The sequence below is a fragment of the Chenopodium album genome, chromosome 23 (genome assembly GCF_948465745.1).
Source record: "Chenopodium album chromosome 23, dcCheAlbu1.1, whole genome shotgun sequence".
NCBI classification, from domain to species: Eukaryota; Viridiplantae; Streptophyta; class Magnoliopsida; order Caryophyllales; family Amaranthaceae; genus Chenopodium; species Chenopodium album.
This window is the reverse complement of record NC_137856.1, coordinates 4,445,680-4,462,246: the sequence shown is the minus strand read 5'-3', so window position 1 is coordinate 4,462,246 and position 16,567 is coordinate 4,445,680. Positions and strand designations below refer to the sequence as shown.

The 16,567-nt window shown below is 35.9% G+C and overlaps 2 protein-coding genes across 2 annotated transcripts; both read left to right on the top strand.

The window, feature by feature from the left end:
* Positions 1-255: 255 nt before the first annotated feature.
* Positions 256-8,593, top strand: LOC145607868 (uncharacterized). The gene is made up of 5 exons (XM_081663464.1): positions 256-446; positions 1,627-1,742; positions 1,846-6,729; positions 7,315-7,408; positions 8,390-8,593. Exon 3 carries the CDS (start codon positions 1,885-1,887, stop codon positions 6,700-6,702), a length of 4,818 nt encoding a protein of 1,605 aa, XP_081519590.1. The 5' UTR covers positions 256-446; positions 1,627-1,742; positions 1,846-1,884; the 3' UTR covers positions 6,703-6,729; positions 7,315-7,408; positions 8,390-8,593.
* Positions 8,594-9,938: 1,345 nt separating this feature from the next.
* On the top strand, positions 9,939-14,406 carry LOC145608205 (calcium-binding protein CBP-like). The gene is made up of 5 exons (XM_081663818.1): positions 9,939-10,503; positions 12,825-12,871; positions 12,967-13,142; positions 13,256-13,274; positions 14,062-14,406. The coding sequence occupies exons 1-5, from the start codon at positions 9,939-9,941 to the stop codon at positions 14,164-14,166; spliced, it is 912 nt and encodes a 303-aa protein (XP_081519944.1). The 3' UTR covers positions 14,167-14,406.
* The last annotated feature ends 2,161 nt before the right edge of the window (positions 14,407-16,567 follow it).

Genomic DNA, 16,567 nt, shown 5'->3' with positions numbered 1-16,567 from the left:
TAATTATAATTATAAGTTTTTTTATTTTTTAAGAGAGTTCATTTAATTTTTACACTTTTATGAAAAAAAAATGCCCTTTAAAAATTTCAGAAGTCAAGTTTACTACAGTCATACTAATGTTTGACTCATCCTTGTATAGAAAGAAAAAAAGAAAAAAGAAAAAAGAAAAAAAGACAATAAAAAAAGGAAAAAGTAAGAGAAAAAGTGTCTGATTAGAAAACGAAGCTTAGGTTGGGTTCGATTTCGAAAGCAAGAAGCTTAGGTTACGTTTGTTGTCAACTTCTTCCTCAATTTTTTCTCAATCAATTCTCCCAATTTTTCTTCAATCTTTTCCCCAGATTTTTCACTACAACACTCAAATTTAGCTCTACTTCTTTCTCATACTCTGATTTCTCTCTCCTAAATTGGTTTAATTCACTAATCTTCAACTGCTGCCTGCTTATTAGGTATGATTTCTACTTCAATTCGCTTTAATTTCTACTGATTTAGTTAATTTTTCTGTAATTTGAGATTAAGGGTTTTTAATTTTAGGGATTTTTTTTGGGATAATTCGAGAAATGTTAGTTAATTTTGTGTTAGCTTTGTGTGTAACGATTGAGCTTAGAATTGCTACTATATGACTTAGTGATAGTCCTAATTAGCTAAAAATGGTGTTGTTTTTCTTTGAGAGTTGTTTAGTTTGCTAATTAGTTTGGATTTAAGCTGTTTTACAAGTTTAGATTCAAGTTAAGGGAGAAAAATCCAAGTTTAGATTCAAGCTGTTTTACAAGTTTAGATTCAAGTTAAGGGAGAAAAATCCAAGTTGATTAAATTTTGTTTTATTTGAGCTTTTTTGTGTGTGTGTGTGTGTGTGGGGGGGGGGGGGTCTGATCTTGTCCCCCTTAATTTAGTTGTTTAGATTTAAAAACAAACCCATTGAGTAGAAGGATCAGTGTTGTGCCTCGTCCCGCGCTCTTTCTCAAGTTGTTCTTTTCACTTAGATTCACTTATTTTGAGCTTATTGTAGTTGCGAATTGATGTGGGTAGCCATTATCAGAACTTTTCAAACTTATTCTGAGCTTATTGGAGCTTATCTGAACTCATTTCTGCTTGAATGAGTGTTTTGCGGACATGGCCTGATTGTATGTTTTAACAATCTACTGAAAAGCGGGCTTTTGTTTGGTGAAATTTTTATCCCTGGACTTGTTTCTTTGATGGATTGTTTGGTAACTAATAACTTTGGAGAGGATGGTAATGTAAATTAAATTTTATTATTGGTGGGTGTTATTTCTCTTGTGGTTTTTATTCATATATTTTTATATTTTGAAATTTGATAATTGGGATGAAGTCACGATGGTGGAATCACTAACGTAGGCAATGCAGATAGTTTGTGGTTAATATTGATATAATGCATTAATTATTCCAATCCACATTACCATTGAACCATGCAATTTAAACCACCTTAGTATGCTTACAAGGGTTTAGAATGCTTTATGTTTTGATATGGAAGGAGTAATTATCCTTAACAATACATATTCTGTGGGCAATGTATTTCTTTTCACTAGTTATCGTTTTGGGCAATACATATTTTCAAAAATTATAATTTAATTTCTGATTAATTTTGATCATCAATTTTCACTGTTTCAGAGTGTTGAAAGCAGTGTTAGAAGGCTTTTGAGCATCTGAGCATGCAGCTCTCCTTATTAGAGCTTTTATCCCTCATGGACAAAGCTGATAAAATTTTAGCTTACAAAGGACATAAAGTATGTGTGTAATATCTTTGTTAAATTGAATCATTTTAATATCTTAAGTCTTATTCTAGCGTGCTTATAGTTTGCAACATGTGTATACATTTTGTGATTATAGGAGTGAAGTTTAGCATTGTCGGATGATTAATTTTGAAAGATGGATGCAAAAATAGTTCATGTTGTGGAAACAGAAGTTCCTGACTTTTCTGCCGGAGGCAACTCTAGGGTCGACTTGGATTCTAGTTTCAAACAAGTTGGAGATAGAGAATATGAAAACAATGTTGCTTGTAAACAACCCCCTTTGCTAGTCAAGTCATTTAATGAAGGTGTAGATCAAAGATTGGAATCTGAACCTGTGGCTGACCCCCTGAAATATAGATCACGTAATGATGTTCTTGAGGTCGACGTAAACATAGAGGATTTGCAGGAAGTAGAAGAACAAGCTGCTAAAATTGAAGCAGTTGGGTTTTCTGAACAAGAAAAAGATCAGAAGTCGATTCCTGAAATGATGGATTTAAAAGCAGTTCCCGTTGCAGAAACAGAATTTTCTGATGTTTCTATAAGAGTCAGTTTAGGGGCAGACTTGAGTTCTGGTCCCAGACAAACAGGAGATAGAAAATTTGGAGACCATGCTGTTAATGAACAACTATCTTTGTCAGTCAAGCCATCTGTCCATGGACAAGAATATGAACCAGATTCATCCGTGGTGGAGGTCTTGGAACATAGAGCAACAGTTGATCTTCATGAGGTTGACTCTGAGATGGAGGATGTAAAGGAAGTGCTAGAACAAGCTGTAGATACTGGAGTTGTTGAGTCATCTAAGGAACAAGAAGTAAATCAGGAGCTGCTTTCTGAAAAGATGGATGCAAAAGCAGCTCCTATTGTGGAAAAAGACACTCCTGATGATACTATTGGTGGCAGCATGGACTTGGATTCTGATGCCAGGCAAGTTGGGGTAAGAGAATATAGAGACCATACTGTTGATGAAAAACCACATTCGTCAGTCAAATCGTTAGACGAAGTTGTTGATCATGGACCAGAATGTGAACCTAGCCTCTTAGTGGCTGAGCACCAGGAACATAGAACGACAGTTGTTTTTCATGAAGTTGACTCAGAGATGGTGGATTTGGAGAAAGTGCAAGAACAAGCTGCTGATACTGAAGCATATGTGTTGCCCAAAGAACATGAAGTAGATCAAATACTGATTTCTGAGAAGATGGAAGCAAAAAATGTTCGACTTGTTGAAGTGGTTCCCGATGTCTCTCTTGAAGGCAGCCCATATTTGGATCCTTGTCCTGGTCAAGATGGAGATAGAAAAAACAGAGCCCTTCCTACACCTGAACAACCACCTTTGCCTGTAAATTCATTTGATGAAGGTGTAGATTATGGACTAAAAGATGAAGCAGGCTCTTCAGTGGCTGAGAACCTGGAACATAGGGCAACTGATGGTGTTCGTGAGGTTGACTCAGTGATCGAGGATGTTAAGGAAATGGAAGAACAAGCTGTCAATATCACATTGCCAAAGGAACAAGACGTAGACTGGGAACTGGTTTCTGGTAATAGGGATGCAGAAGTAGTTCCCGCTGTGGAAAAAGAAGTTCCAGATGTTTCTATTAGTGGCAGCCTGGACTTGGATTTTGGTCCCAGACAAGCTGAAGATAGAAGTAACGGAGAACAACCATCTTTTCCAATCAATTCAATTAATAAAGATTTAGATCATGAACAAGAACATGTTACAAGCTCTTCAGTTGCCAGGCACTTGGAGCATATAACAACAGGTAACATTTGTGAGGTTGACTCAGATATTCAGGATATTAAGAATGTGCAAGGACAAGCTGCCGTTATGGAAGTAGTCGAGTCTCCTAAACATCAAAATGTGGACCAGGATCTGTTTTGTGAAAACGTGGAAGTAAAAGTTCCAATCTTGGAAACAGATATTTCTAACGTATCCAATCGAGGCAGCTCAGTGGCAGATGTGGATACCGGTGTCAGGCAAGTTAGCGAATGTGAAGGTAATACTGCTCATGAACAACCAGCTTTGCATTCAATTTGTAAAGGTGTAAATCAGATTCCAGACTCTTCAGTGGCTGAACTCCTGGAACATAGAGCAACAGGTGACATTCCTGAGCTTGACATAAACATGAAGAATGTTAAAGAAATACGAGAACAAGTTGCTGGTGTGGAAGCATTATTGCCCGACAAACAAGAAGAAGATTGTGAGATGCTTTGCAAAAAGATGGATGCAGATATTGCTTCTATCAAGGAATCAGAAGTTCCCAATGTTTCCATTGGAGGCAGCCCAGCGACAAACTTCAATTCTGGTCCCGGACAACTTAGAGATGGAGAATTTGGGGACCATGCTTTGTTTGAACAGCAATCTTTGCCTATCAAGTCATTTGTTGAAGGTGGAGATAATGGACTGGAGTATGGAGCAGACTCCATATTGGATGAGAACTTGGAGCATGTAATATTAAGCGAAGTTCACGAGGTTGACACAAACACAGATGATGTACAGGAGGTGCAAGAACAAGCTGCCAATGCTGAAGCAATTGAGTTGCCTGAAGAACAAGAATTAGATCAGGATTTGGTTTCTGGAAAAATGGAAACAAATGTAGCTCTTGAGGAACCAGAAGTTCCTGATGTTTGTGTTGGAGGTAGCCCAGGGGTAGATATGGATTATGGTCCTATACAGATTGGAGATAGAGAATATGAAGATGATGTTTCTTGTGAACATTCTAGTCCTATACAAATTGGAGATACAGAGTATGGAGACGATGCTGCTTCTGATCAACCACTTTCGCCTGTCAAGTCATTTGTTAAAGGTGTAAATCAAGTACTGGAATATGAACCAGACTCATCAGTGACTGAGCACCTGGAACATATGGCAACAGGTGATGTTCTTGAGGTCCAAACAAACGTAGAAGATGTACAGGAAGTGCAAGAACAAGCTGTCAGTAATGAAGCAGACGAGTCATCTGAGGAACAAGAAGATCAGGAGCTGATTCTTAATTCAGCAAAGCTTCGGAGCAAAGAAGAAAAGAATGTCAAACGTTCATCTTTAAAATCTGGAAGCTTGACAAAAGATTTCCGTGTTAGCTATCAGCTATCCCCAGAAATTGAAGGTGATTTTGCAGTCTTTGACTTGGTATGGGGTAAGGTGAAGAGCCATCCTTGGTGGCCTGGGCAAATATTTCATCCTTCTGATTCCTCTGAGAAGGCTATGAAATATTATCGAAAGGATTGCTATCTGGTGGCATATTTTGGAGACCGGACATTTGCGTGGAATGAAGCATCAGTATTAAAGCCATTCAGGAATCATTTCCCCCTGGCAGAGAGGCAAAACAATTCAGAAGCATTCCAAAATGCAGTGAGTTGTGCTTTGGAAGAAGTTGCCAGAAGGGTGGAATTGGGGCTAGCCTGTTCTTGTATTTCTGAAGAAGCCTATGACAATATCAGATATCAAATAGTTGAAAACACTGGGATAAGGGAAGGGTCAAGGAAAAGGGAGGGAGTAGATAGATCTACCGGCGTGGATTATTTTCAACCTGATAAACTCACAGAGTATGTAAGGAGACTTGCACTTTTTCCAACCAGTGGAGCTGACCGGCTTGAGCTTACAATAGCAAAATCACAGTTATTAGCCTTTAATCGACAGAAAGGTTGTGATGCATTACCCGAGTTCCAGTATTATGAAGGGTTGGTGGAGTACGACGCTGATACACTTCTTGGGGATCAGAAGATGTCAAGTGAGAATGAGCATTCAGATTTAGTGACCGGAGCTGATGCCAAGAAAGGCCCTCATAAACGTAAACACGATTTGAAAGATATTGTGTACCAAAGGAGAAAAGAAAAAAGCATGACAGAATTAATGGGTGAGTATTACCTTGATGGTGAATTTGATTCACATGAGGAAGATGATATAAATTTGACTTCTCCAACTGCTGCGTTTGCTGGTGGAAAGCGAAAAGGTTCAGGGTTTCTCACAGATGATTCTAAAGCTCAGAAGAGCATAAAAACTATCTCTCTAGCTAAGGTTTCACATACAGCATCTCCAAATCCGCAGCAATCCTTTAAAGTTGGTGATTGTATTCGTAGAGTTGCAAGCCAGCTGACCGGATCGGCTGCAATCATCAAAGGCTGCAGTGAAGGAAGCAACAAGCATTCAGGAGATGATGCTGATGAAGTATCAGAATCTCCAGATGCTTTAACTGAAAGTGTACCAACACCATCAAAGGAGTCTTCTTTGGATGAGATGCTCTCACAGCTTCACTTATGTGCTCGGGATCCGATGAAAGGATACAGCTTCTTGGGTAACATAATCAGCTTTTTCTCTGAATTTAGGAATTTAGCCGTCACAACTCAGCGACAAAAGATGCGCAAAGGGTCTGGCAGAAAACGAAAGTCTTCTGCTCCTGTTGTTGGGTCCCCAGAAAATTTTGAATTTGATGATAGAAACGATTCCTATTGGACAGACATGGTTATCCAAGATAGTGTTGAAGCTAAACCGGCGCGACGTGCTCGTAAGAAAAAGGATGAACAGCTTGTCTCTGGTGATCCTGAGAAGCCTCTCCGACCAAATCGTAGGAAGTATTCCAGGAAACAATATCATCATGACAATCATGAATCAGCCCCTGAGATGCCAACTAGGGATGAGAAGAAGCTGGACCTGCCTACAGAGCTCATGCTGAACTTTGGTGAGATGAGTTCTGCTCTTTCAGAGGTGAATTTGAACAAAATGTTCAGGCGTTTTGGGCCTTTAAAGGAATCTGAGACAGAAGTAGATCCACAAAGCAGTCGTGCTAGAGTGGTTTTTAAGAAGCGTTCAGATGCTGAAGTTGCTTATAGTAGTGCTGCAATGTTTAACATTTTTGGGTCAACGCTAGTCAATTATCAGCTTAACTATACACCTGCTTCCTTCAGAAATTCAACCCTTGCACTGTCTGATGCGAAAATGATGCAACTTGATGTCATTTAAACTTTGTTCCACCAGGAAGAGTTTCAGGTATGAGCTTTAATCCTCTGGCTTCCACACTACTCAATAAGAAAATGAATTACCATGATGTGACCAGTTTTTGTTTGGTCATCTGCTAATTTTCTAGCAAATAGGAATAGATACTATAACCATCCATATAATACCGTTGAGTGAAGGATTCAAATCTATTTAATACTTTTTTTTTTTTAAAAAAATATCTATATAATACAAGTACTTAGTAATCGTCACCTATAAATTATTTGATCAAGATTTTCAAACCATGATTTTATCCAGTGTCTTGCATGTGTGTGTGTTTTTATTAATTTTTTTTTTTTTTAATCATATGCATTCCCTTTTTTTTTAGTTAGTTACTGAAATTTTTTGCTCATTATTATCATTCATGCTTGGATTTGGTTGTATAAGTCCCTTTTTTCCTGTCTTGATGCTTCTCACTTTTTTAGTTCTTTGGCTAATTGATTTGACATGAATCATTGATTCATTGGATAAAATTCTTTGTTTGATGAGCTATGATTTGCAAGTTATCTATTTTAAATTTCCAAGTATATGGATGTATTTTTTCCTTGACTAACATAGCCCAACGTTGCTTTGTACCAGAAAGTTGAGAAACAAATTGTAAAATAAGCACTATGCTTTAGGTGTTCCCGATTGAGGAGGAGCATCTCATTTGACCTTGGATGGAATTCAACAGGTAGTTCATTAAACTTATTTACGAAGTTTCAAAGGTCATTTAATTTCTCTACCATCTTTTCCCGGAATAAGTTTGCATTTTCTTGGATTATATTATTTACATCTGATTTTTGGTACATATTAGTTCTGTCTCAGTGTCATGGTGAAGTAACTTGCTCAATGTACTACTCACATGTAGGATGTGAATTATTGATCTGCTTTAAGATGGTGTAGCTATATGCTGCTAGTCTGATGATGTCATGAAAATTTCCAACATGGATAAATTGTTACAGTCCATTGCAAGGTATAGGACTTGAGTCCCGCATTATATGGAGTGCTGATGTGGGGTTTATATAGGACAATGGGCTCTCCTCCCCTTGAGCTAGTATTTGGGGATGATTCTCCATTTGTCCTGTATGTTAAAGTAAACTGGAGTATGTGAACTTAGTTTAGCCATAAAATGAAGCTATTATATACTGATGATGTCACTGAACTCTCCAAACATAAATAAAGTAGTTGCTGACTGCTACCTTCATTTACAGTGATTTTGTAGAGATGGCTTGTCATGCAGTCTCTTAGCTAAATACATCAATTCAGCTGTATATGTTAGTTTATGCTGCATAAAAATCAGTTAAATTGAATAAGGTATAGCTCATCCTAAGTGAATACATCAATTCAGCTGTATATGTAGTGGATGCTGCATAAAAATCAGTTAAATTGAATAAGGTATAGCTCTATGCCACCATAAACAGAATATCCTAACCATCTTATGGAAACAGAACAATTTCCAATTCCCAAGTGAATTAAAATGAATCCATTCAAATTTTCTTCTTGATTACGGCACTTAAATTTTCAAATATGCAACTGTGTAAAAATTAGTTAATGGTCAAGGTTTTGTTCAGAAATATCACATGGTTTGATTTGCCTTCATTTATAATGTTCAGGAATGGCACATGGTTTGATTTGCTTTCTTTTACAAAAATTTTGCCCCCTTGTTATGCAGAATTGAGTCAGCTATACTTGGGAGTTATGAAACCTAACAGCAATTCTGCGTGAAGATGTCCAGATGAGCGAGGCACCCAGTCATGAACATGATAATAGGATAGATTTGGTTGAGCTGATGGTAAATTGGTAACTGTTGTATAGTGGTACTTTATGTAACTTAAACTTATTTTCTCTTTCAATCTAAATTTGTCTTGATGTTAAATTACTCGCTTTTCCGAGGTTGAAGGGAAGGAGCTCCATGATATCGATACAAAGATATTACGAATGCAAAATACAGCTACATATATCTGGGCGGTTTCCATGACTGATGGGGGTAATCTATACTAGAAATTAGAAGCTGTATTATGAAGGTATTCAATTTGAAATAGTTCAGTGCCTAGTTAGGTAGGCCACTAATAGGGGTGTTGAACAAATAGGGAGTGAAAAAACGGTACAACACGTCATTTCTTGCTTCTACTCCATGCTAAGGCACTGTAAAATACACCTGAGTAAGTTGTCTCTAATTCTCTATGTATTGATAAAAATAATATGAATACTTCTTCTATTCTTGTAAATTTGAACTTAACACTTAAAAATTAAATTCACCATTAATATGTTTAATTGTAAATTTATATAAATGATAAAATATTGATATTTAAAAGTTTAGATTAAAATAAGTCCAATAAAATTATACCTGATTATATCTTTCTCAAGTTAACAAATGACATTTATGTTCCACAAGTATTGCAACATGGGGATGAGACACGAATTTTAAAAAGGGGTGAGAGATAGAGAGAAATAAAGGTAGAGTCGTAGAGATCTATGTGATGATGAGAGGGAAGAGAGATGATAATAAGTAAATAAATGCTTCTTCCGTTTTACAAGTACATATGAATGATTAAAAGTTCAAATTTTCAAATAATGCAAATAGCCAATTATTAAAGAACGAAAGATTTTAGAAACTGAAATACCATTCTCTACCTTCATAGACCGTCATTGCTTCACCAATGACATATTATTAATTGGAACCAGGACCCTATTGCATTCTCTTTCCCACACCAAAGGGTAAAGATGATATTGACTAATTGAGTTGTGCCTTATGAGGAACATGTGAGCCGAGAATTAGGCTACAGCCTATAGCGGTATAACCTAACTCAAGTACCCAACACACACAACAACGTGAATTGACAGCCTAAGGCCCCAAGCATTTCCAAACCATGTACGAGTCACTCATTCATGCCAAATTCCACTAATTCTAAAACTTTTTCATTGTGTCATATTATACTTTTCCGATAGAAAAAAGGACCGAAACACAGCCATGGGAAGGCATGGACACATAAACACATTGACACGCAAACTAACTTGAGATCAAATCGCTTTTACAAGGACGATAAGAGTACTAATATTTGTAAATTTATCGACCTATATTGACCAAAATCCTGGCGCAAGCGCGTAAGTCGTAACAACTCCAATAAATACCAATTCACTACACCTCCCATTTCATTCAAAATCCTCAATCCCAATTTTCTCTCTCCTCCAAATTCCTCAACCAATCACACCGATCAACAATGTCAGGTTACCCCCACAACCCACCCAACTACGGCTACGGCCAACCCTACGGCGCACCACCACCTAACCAACCCCAACCTTACGGCGCACCCCCACCTAACCAACCCCAACCCTACGGCTCAACCCATTCCCACCCACCTCCTCAAACGGCTCAACCCTACGCCGCACCATCCTCCTACGGCTCCACCCCTTCGGCCCCACCTTCTTATGGGTCCAAACCCGATAAACCCCCTAAAGATAACCACCCTTCATCTTATGGGGCCCCTCCTCCTTCATCTTACGGGCCTCCTCAACCTTCATATGGGCCGCCGGGTCATGGGTCGGCTTACCCGCCTCCTCCGGGTCATGGGTCCAGCCCATTTGCGTCGCTGCTCCCGTCGACTTTTCCTCCGGGTACTGACCCGAATGTGGTGGCGTGTTTTCAGGTTGCTGATCAAGATGGAAGTGGGTTGATTGATGATAAGGAGCTTCAGAGGGCTTTGTCTTCTTATAATCAGAGTTTTAGTCTTCGTACTGTTCATCTTCTTATGTACCTCTTCACTAGCTCCAATTCTCGCAAAATTGGTATGGGTTTTCTTTCTCCTACTTTTTGATTTTGGTGTTCATTCATCTTTATTTCAAATTGAATTGTTTTATGTCCTTGTTCTTGTTCGAGTTCTTGTTCGAATTAATTACACTGATCGACTCGTGATTAACTGATTTTGTTACGGCTTTTTAAGCAATTGTGGCACCATTTCTTGAAAGTATTTCCTCAGTTTCAAATTAATTGTTTTGACAATGAATATAAGGAGTATTTTATTTGTATATTGTTTAAAGAAATGTTAAAGAGTTTTGAATCAGAAGAATGGCGTTTGTACTTGTTTGTATTTTGCGGATTGCATTATAAAATTGTTTACAGTATTTAATTACGAGTATTTATTGTGGGTGAGAAATTCGATGATTCTTGAATAGGATGCGTCGGAAATGGAGTTATATTTGGATCTTAATCAATGCTACACGTTTGTAGGTTAGTGTAAATTAATGGTGGCTTCTTGTATTAGGTGTAAAAATGACGAATATGTCCATTATTAGGCCATTTTTTGTTCTCTAGGACTGTACTTTAGTCTGTAAATGGGTTTGGTTTGAATAAATTAAGCTTGTTGGTATTGTATTAGGACTCTAATGAAGTTAAAGTAGAACATATAGGTGGTGGGTGTTGAATACTACTGTAAATTAATTCGAAAACGATGACTTAGGAATTTGAGCTCAGAATGGGTATACTATATTATCATTTGGTTACCTTTGTTATATAATAAAGAAAAAATAAATAAAGGATGGGTTTCAATGAAGTACTTGATGATGATGGCACACCCCTAACGCTTATTTTGTGAATTTTGGGATTTAGACCATATTTGCGGCATTATTCTCATTAGTGGTTAGTGTTATTGCTTTTTTCTTTTGAAAAAAGAGACTGATTGAGTATCTACATTCTTTAACAACATTCATGGTTTGATCTTTGTGGAGAACTAGAATGCTCAATTAGTATTATATACTTCTGGAGTACTATGGATCATGGTACTCCTTACACAATATGTTAGAGTTATTTTGCATATACTTTATGTTATTTTGCTTAAATGTTGTGTTATTTTGTTATAACAATATGTTATTTACTTATCTACTTCAACATCAACTCATGTTATTTATAATTTTAACTGTTAAAACACATGTTATTGTTAATTGACGTTATATTATTTTAGATTAAACTATATGTTACTTTTCAAAAAGAATCATCAAATTTGCAATTGTATAAAATTGAGCCGCCCCATCCCAGCGGGCTGTGGGTGGTTCCTCTGTCATCATCGAGGAGTTCTTGGCGAGAGTTCTGCTTGCCAAAGCCTTACTCAACAAGGACTGTACTACTTGCCTTGGTTTGGGACGAAGCCAAGCCGATACAAGTCGAACATCGACCTCGATGCCCAGAAAATTGCGCAAATTTTTTTTAAATTTAATAAAGTAATTGACGAAAAGAGATGAGAAAAAGAGTGATTGATTGAATTGAGAGAAAAATTAGAATGAAAAATTTGCAATTGGAATAAAGAGGATTAAATTCATATAAATCGAAAGAACATAGAGGGAAGCAAAGTATATAAGGAAGAAAAGTGAGAAAATCAGGAAGGAAGAGGAGATAATAGAGGAAGAGGCTGACTACCAATTGTCCTAGCTAGAAACGGCGTCATTTTGACCCCGGAGTACCATGCTCATGGTACTCCGGGAGTTTAATAGAAATTGCGCTAGAATGCTAGCACTTGCATCTTTTTTGCTGGTGGTGGTTATAACTTTAGGTGGTGAAAGATGGAAATGTTATCTCAAGTTAGAAAGAGAAGGCCAGAAGGGGTTATAGCCAGCTACAGTAGTACTGTTTGGGGTTAATATCAAAAAAAAAAATTAAAAAATGTTTATTTTTGTTTCAAATGCAAAAAAGGATAAGATTGTTTGGACCCGGGTGTCTATTATAAATTTTTTAACCTCTAGTTTAGCTTATTTGTAAAAGGGCCCTAAATTTTCTATTCGACATGTTTAAGGTAAGGTATCCCGAAAAAGTTGATATTAAAGTATGACTTAAAGCCCAATATCAATTCTTGGTCACTTTGAAGCCAATAATATTAGTAACTCATAGTAAGCTATTAATATCTTTTAAACTTTTGATGTCCTTCACAGTTCACACCCATATTTTGAACTCATAGTAACTCCTTTTCTTTGTGGTGCTTTATTTTTCAAAGGGTTACTTTACTACTGCTTGAAATATTGTTCCATTCTTGCTACCTACAGGACATGTACAAAATAAAAAGGGATTTGACATAAATAGTAGTTAATTACTGTTCATTAACGTCCACATATCTGTGCAGGTCCTAAGGAGTTTATTACCCTGTTCTACAGTCTGCAGTCTTGGAGGGTATGTTATTTAAAAATCATATCACTGCACCATGGATTATTTATGGGAATTTATTGCTAACTGGAAGCATCATTTTTTGATCGACTGTTCTCCAGGAAATATTTGAGAGATATGATAGAGACAGGAGTGGCAAGGTAGATGCTTCAGAGCTGCGTGATGCGTTATATGGTCTTGGATTTTCTGTCTCCCCTGTAATCTTGGATTTGCTTGTCTCTAAATTTGATAAGACTGGGGGAAAGAGCAAGGCCATCGAATATGATAACTTCATCGAGTATGTTACTAAATTTGATTCTACTGGAATTACTGTAGATTATATTTTACATACGAAGTATTTTAATACTTTTATTTGTTAGCAATTCTAATTATCTATTTTATTTGCTGCAGGTGCTGCCTCACCGTGAAGGTAACATTGTGTTCTTCTTCTCCATCTTTCTCTAGTTTTGCAGTTTGTACTTTGAATGCAAAGCTTGAATTTTCTATTCCCGACTTACCAAAGTCATGCATTTTTGTCATGTCGCGTGCAAGTACTAATTTGAAGCTAATCTTCTGCACAAGGCTCTCCTCTCTCCTTTATTCCTGATTTTGGCACATTCTTGGTGGTTAAACACAGTTTTTTGTTTTTGTGCTCAAGTGTTCTGTGTTTGAGCTACGGAAAATGGATTAGCTTTCATTTTAGTTTTTGATTCATTTGCATGAGATGCTATTTTCCTTTTAGTTATCCTTTTTTTCCTGACTGATTTGGCTTTTTTTATGGATTTTATTTTATTTATTTGGATTGCATACTAGCCTACTTGGTAATTAGTTTTGTCAGAAACTAATTTTCAGGACAATGTCCCTCACTGCTATTCTGGAAACGTCCCTGGATTTGTATTTATCATGCACACAGGCTTTGATTTCTATCATGCCCTTTAAATTCCTCCTTTTGTAGCAGTTGCAAGTCTTGCAACTAGTCTCCTTCTGTTTCTTGAGAAAACTAGGTTTTGAGTAAATGCAAGTAGGAAACCTGCGTATTTAAAAATTGAAATCTGACAAAAAAAATTGAGATTGTAGACATAGTCACATTGCTGCAGGAGATTTTCTGAATGCTAATTTGGCAAATGGGGCTGTTTACTCTTAACTGCCCTAGAATATAATTTCATATAATTAATATTATAAAATCAAGTTGCTTATCTATATTTTGCTTGCTGCAGGGTCTAACTGAGAAGTTCAAGGAGAAAGACAAGAGTTACAGCGGTTCAGCAACTTTTACTTATGAGGATTTCATGCTCACCGTTCTTCCCTTTCTTGTTGCATAAAATAGAAGGCGAGAAGTTAGCTGGTTCTGTTTCTGGCTATAGTTAGCATGATATATGTAATCTGTCATGTGTAAAACCTTTAAGCTAATGCCTTGATGTTTTCACTGTTTTCTGTTGACTTGCTCTTTTGTAGCAAATGTATAGTATGATATGGATTTAACTATTAGCACTTATGAGCGTTTGATGTTTGTATTTTTACAATCAGATGGATAATCTATATAATTTGGGTTACTTGATCGATCTGCTTTGCCAGAAGCCGAGGATGTACATTGGTCTTGCTTTGAATCACTATGAGTTGTGATTTTTATTTATTTATTTTATTTTAATTTTTTTTTTTTTATTATTTTTAAAACCCATTGACAGGAACCATAAGAAGTTTTGCAAATTTGCAATACTAATTTTTTAAGTTTGTCATAACTCGGTAAAACATCGGTTTTCTGTATACAAGTCATATGATCCTTTTTTTTTTTTTGTTGGCAAATTTACCATTTATTCACAACATGAAGTTTTTGAAATTGCTCAATACGTCAATACTCGCTGTACTGTGTAACAGATTATGCTTACCTTGTGCAAAATTTTAATTGTGTCCAAATTACCGATGTCCTTTCGAGGGGGGGGGGGGGGGGGGGGGGGAATACAACATGTTTACCCTTAAATTTAAGACAGCTTTAAACAGTCTTTGACAAGTACGAAATTTAGCTGTTTACAAGAAGTGATTTTTCATTGATAAGTTACAGTGCAAACAAATGATTTTTCATCGATAAGTTCCACAATGCTGGAGCCTAAACACAAGTATTTTAATCATTGTTTGATTGGAAAAACATGCTACGCTATGAAATTTGCTAAGATGTATGTAGTGTTATCTTCGCTACAAGTCGTCAAAGAGGTTCACTTTCTAAGACCTACAAAAAATAAAAAAATAAAAAAATAAAAATAAAAATAAATTAAAAATAAAAATTGGAACAATAAGAAATCCTTTTCGCGGGAGGAATTGAACTACTAAGGCTTTACATCTATAAACATACCAATAAAATCTTTTTTTTTTTTTTTTTTTGAAAGAATAAAATCTTATTTAATAGGGAAAATTAATATAATCTTACCATAAAACAACCACCAAAATATTATTTTAGATACAAAAGTTTTTTATAGACACAAAAGTTATCATTGAATTAATATAATTTAATAAATACCGTGCGTGGCACGGGATTTAAACTAGCATAATAATATACTGTAGAAAATGTATAGTAATCTCGTACATTTTAATTTATATATTGATTTAGGAGTAGCTTATAAATTATAATGAAAATGTGCTATCATTATAGTTTTCGGTCCTAGCTTAATTGGTCCAGTCTTCGATTCTTGATTTCTAAATTTCGGTCTTCCGTCTGGTCCAGGTTGGACCGGTACATCCTTGGACTGACAAACAACCCTACTTTTCTCAGTATTTAAGAAAAGTAGAGTTCATATAATTTAATTTAATTAAATAGCGTAAGAGATTGAAAGGAGTATAATAATTTAGTGGGTCATGAGTTTTGATAAGGATACCAATTACCCAAATTGACTTTTTATTTATAATGTGTTTCAAGTATTATGACAATTCTATTTTAGAAAAGTGTTGCACGTATTAAAAAACAGAGAAAGTAGGTTTTTGCCAAACAAGAAAGTGTACCACTTAATAAAATACACTTGCATTTGGTAAGAGAAACACTTTAAAAAAAAACACGGACCAAATACTCCCTTTGTATTTAAATACTCACTTGTTTCACTTTTCTTTTGTAGTTGTACATCATTACTTAGCTTGCTCCATTTCCATTTTTGAAAACTTTTAATGCTCCGTAGTATTTTGCTATTTTCTTTTTCACTAGTGGTTTTCTCAATATATCTCTCATATTACATTTTAATATTTTTCATTTTTTATAGCTTTTCCACTTTACTAATTTTTGCTTTTTTTTTTTTTTTAAAGATTTTTCTTTTTTGAAAAAATTCAACAAAGCCTACTTCTATCATAAAATTTTCTATTATTCTTCCTAAAACTCTGTATCTGGAGAAATGGAGCAAGTCATAAAATACGAATAGAGTATTCACAAGGATACTTAAGAAGTTTTGAGGTATGAATACAAGTAAAAAGTGAATAAATCACTCAAATGAAAAAATAGTACAGTTAGTACCAATTGTCCAATTGGTTGTTGGTGACTTGGTGTAGTGTTAATTGAGACTACACTTGGTAGGGAGCACTCATGTTCGACCCTTCACAACAACAATTGGAACCTAACCACCCATAATTGATCTCCCTTAAAAGAAAACTTATGCTATTAAAAACAATAGAGGAAATATATTTTATTTAATCATATTAGTCATTCCAAAAAAAAAAAAAAAAAATCAAGCCTCATACGTAATAAGC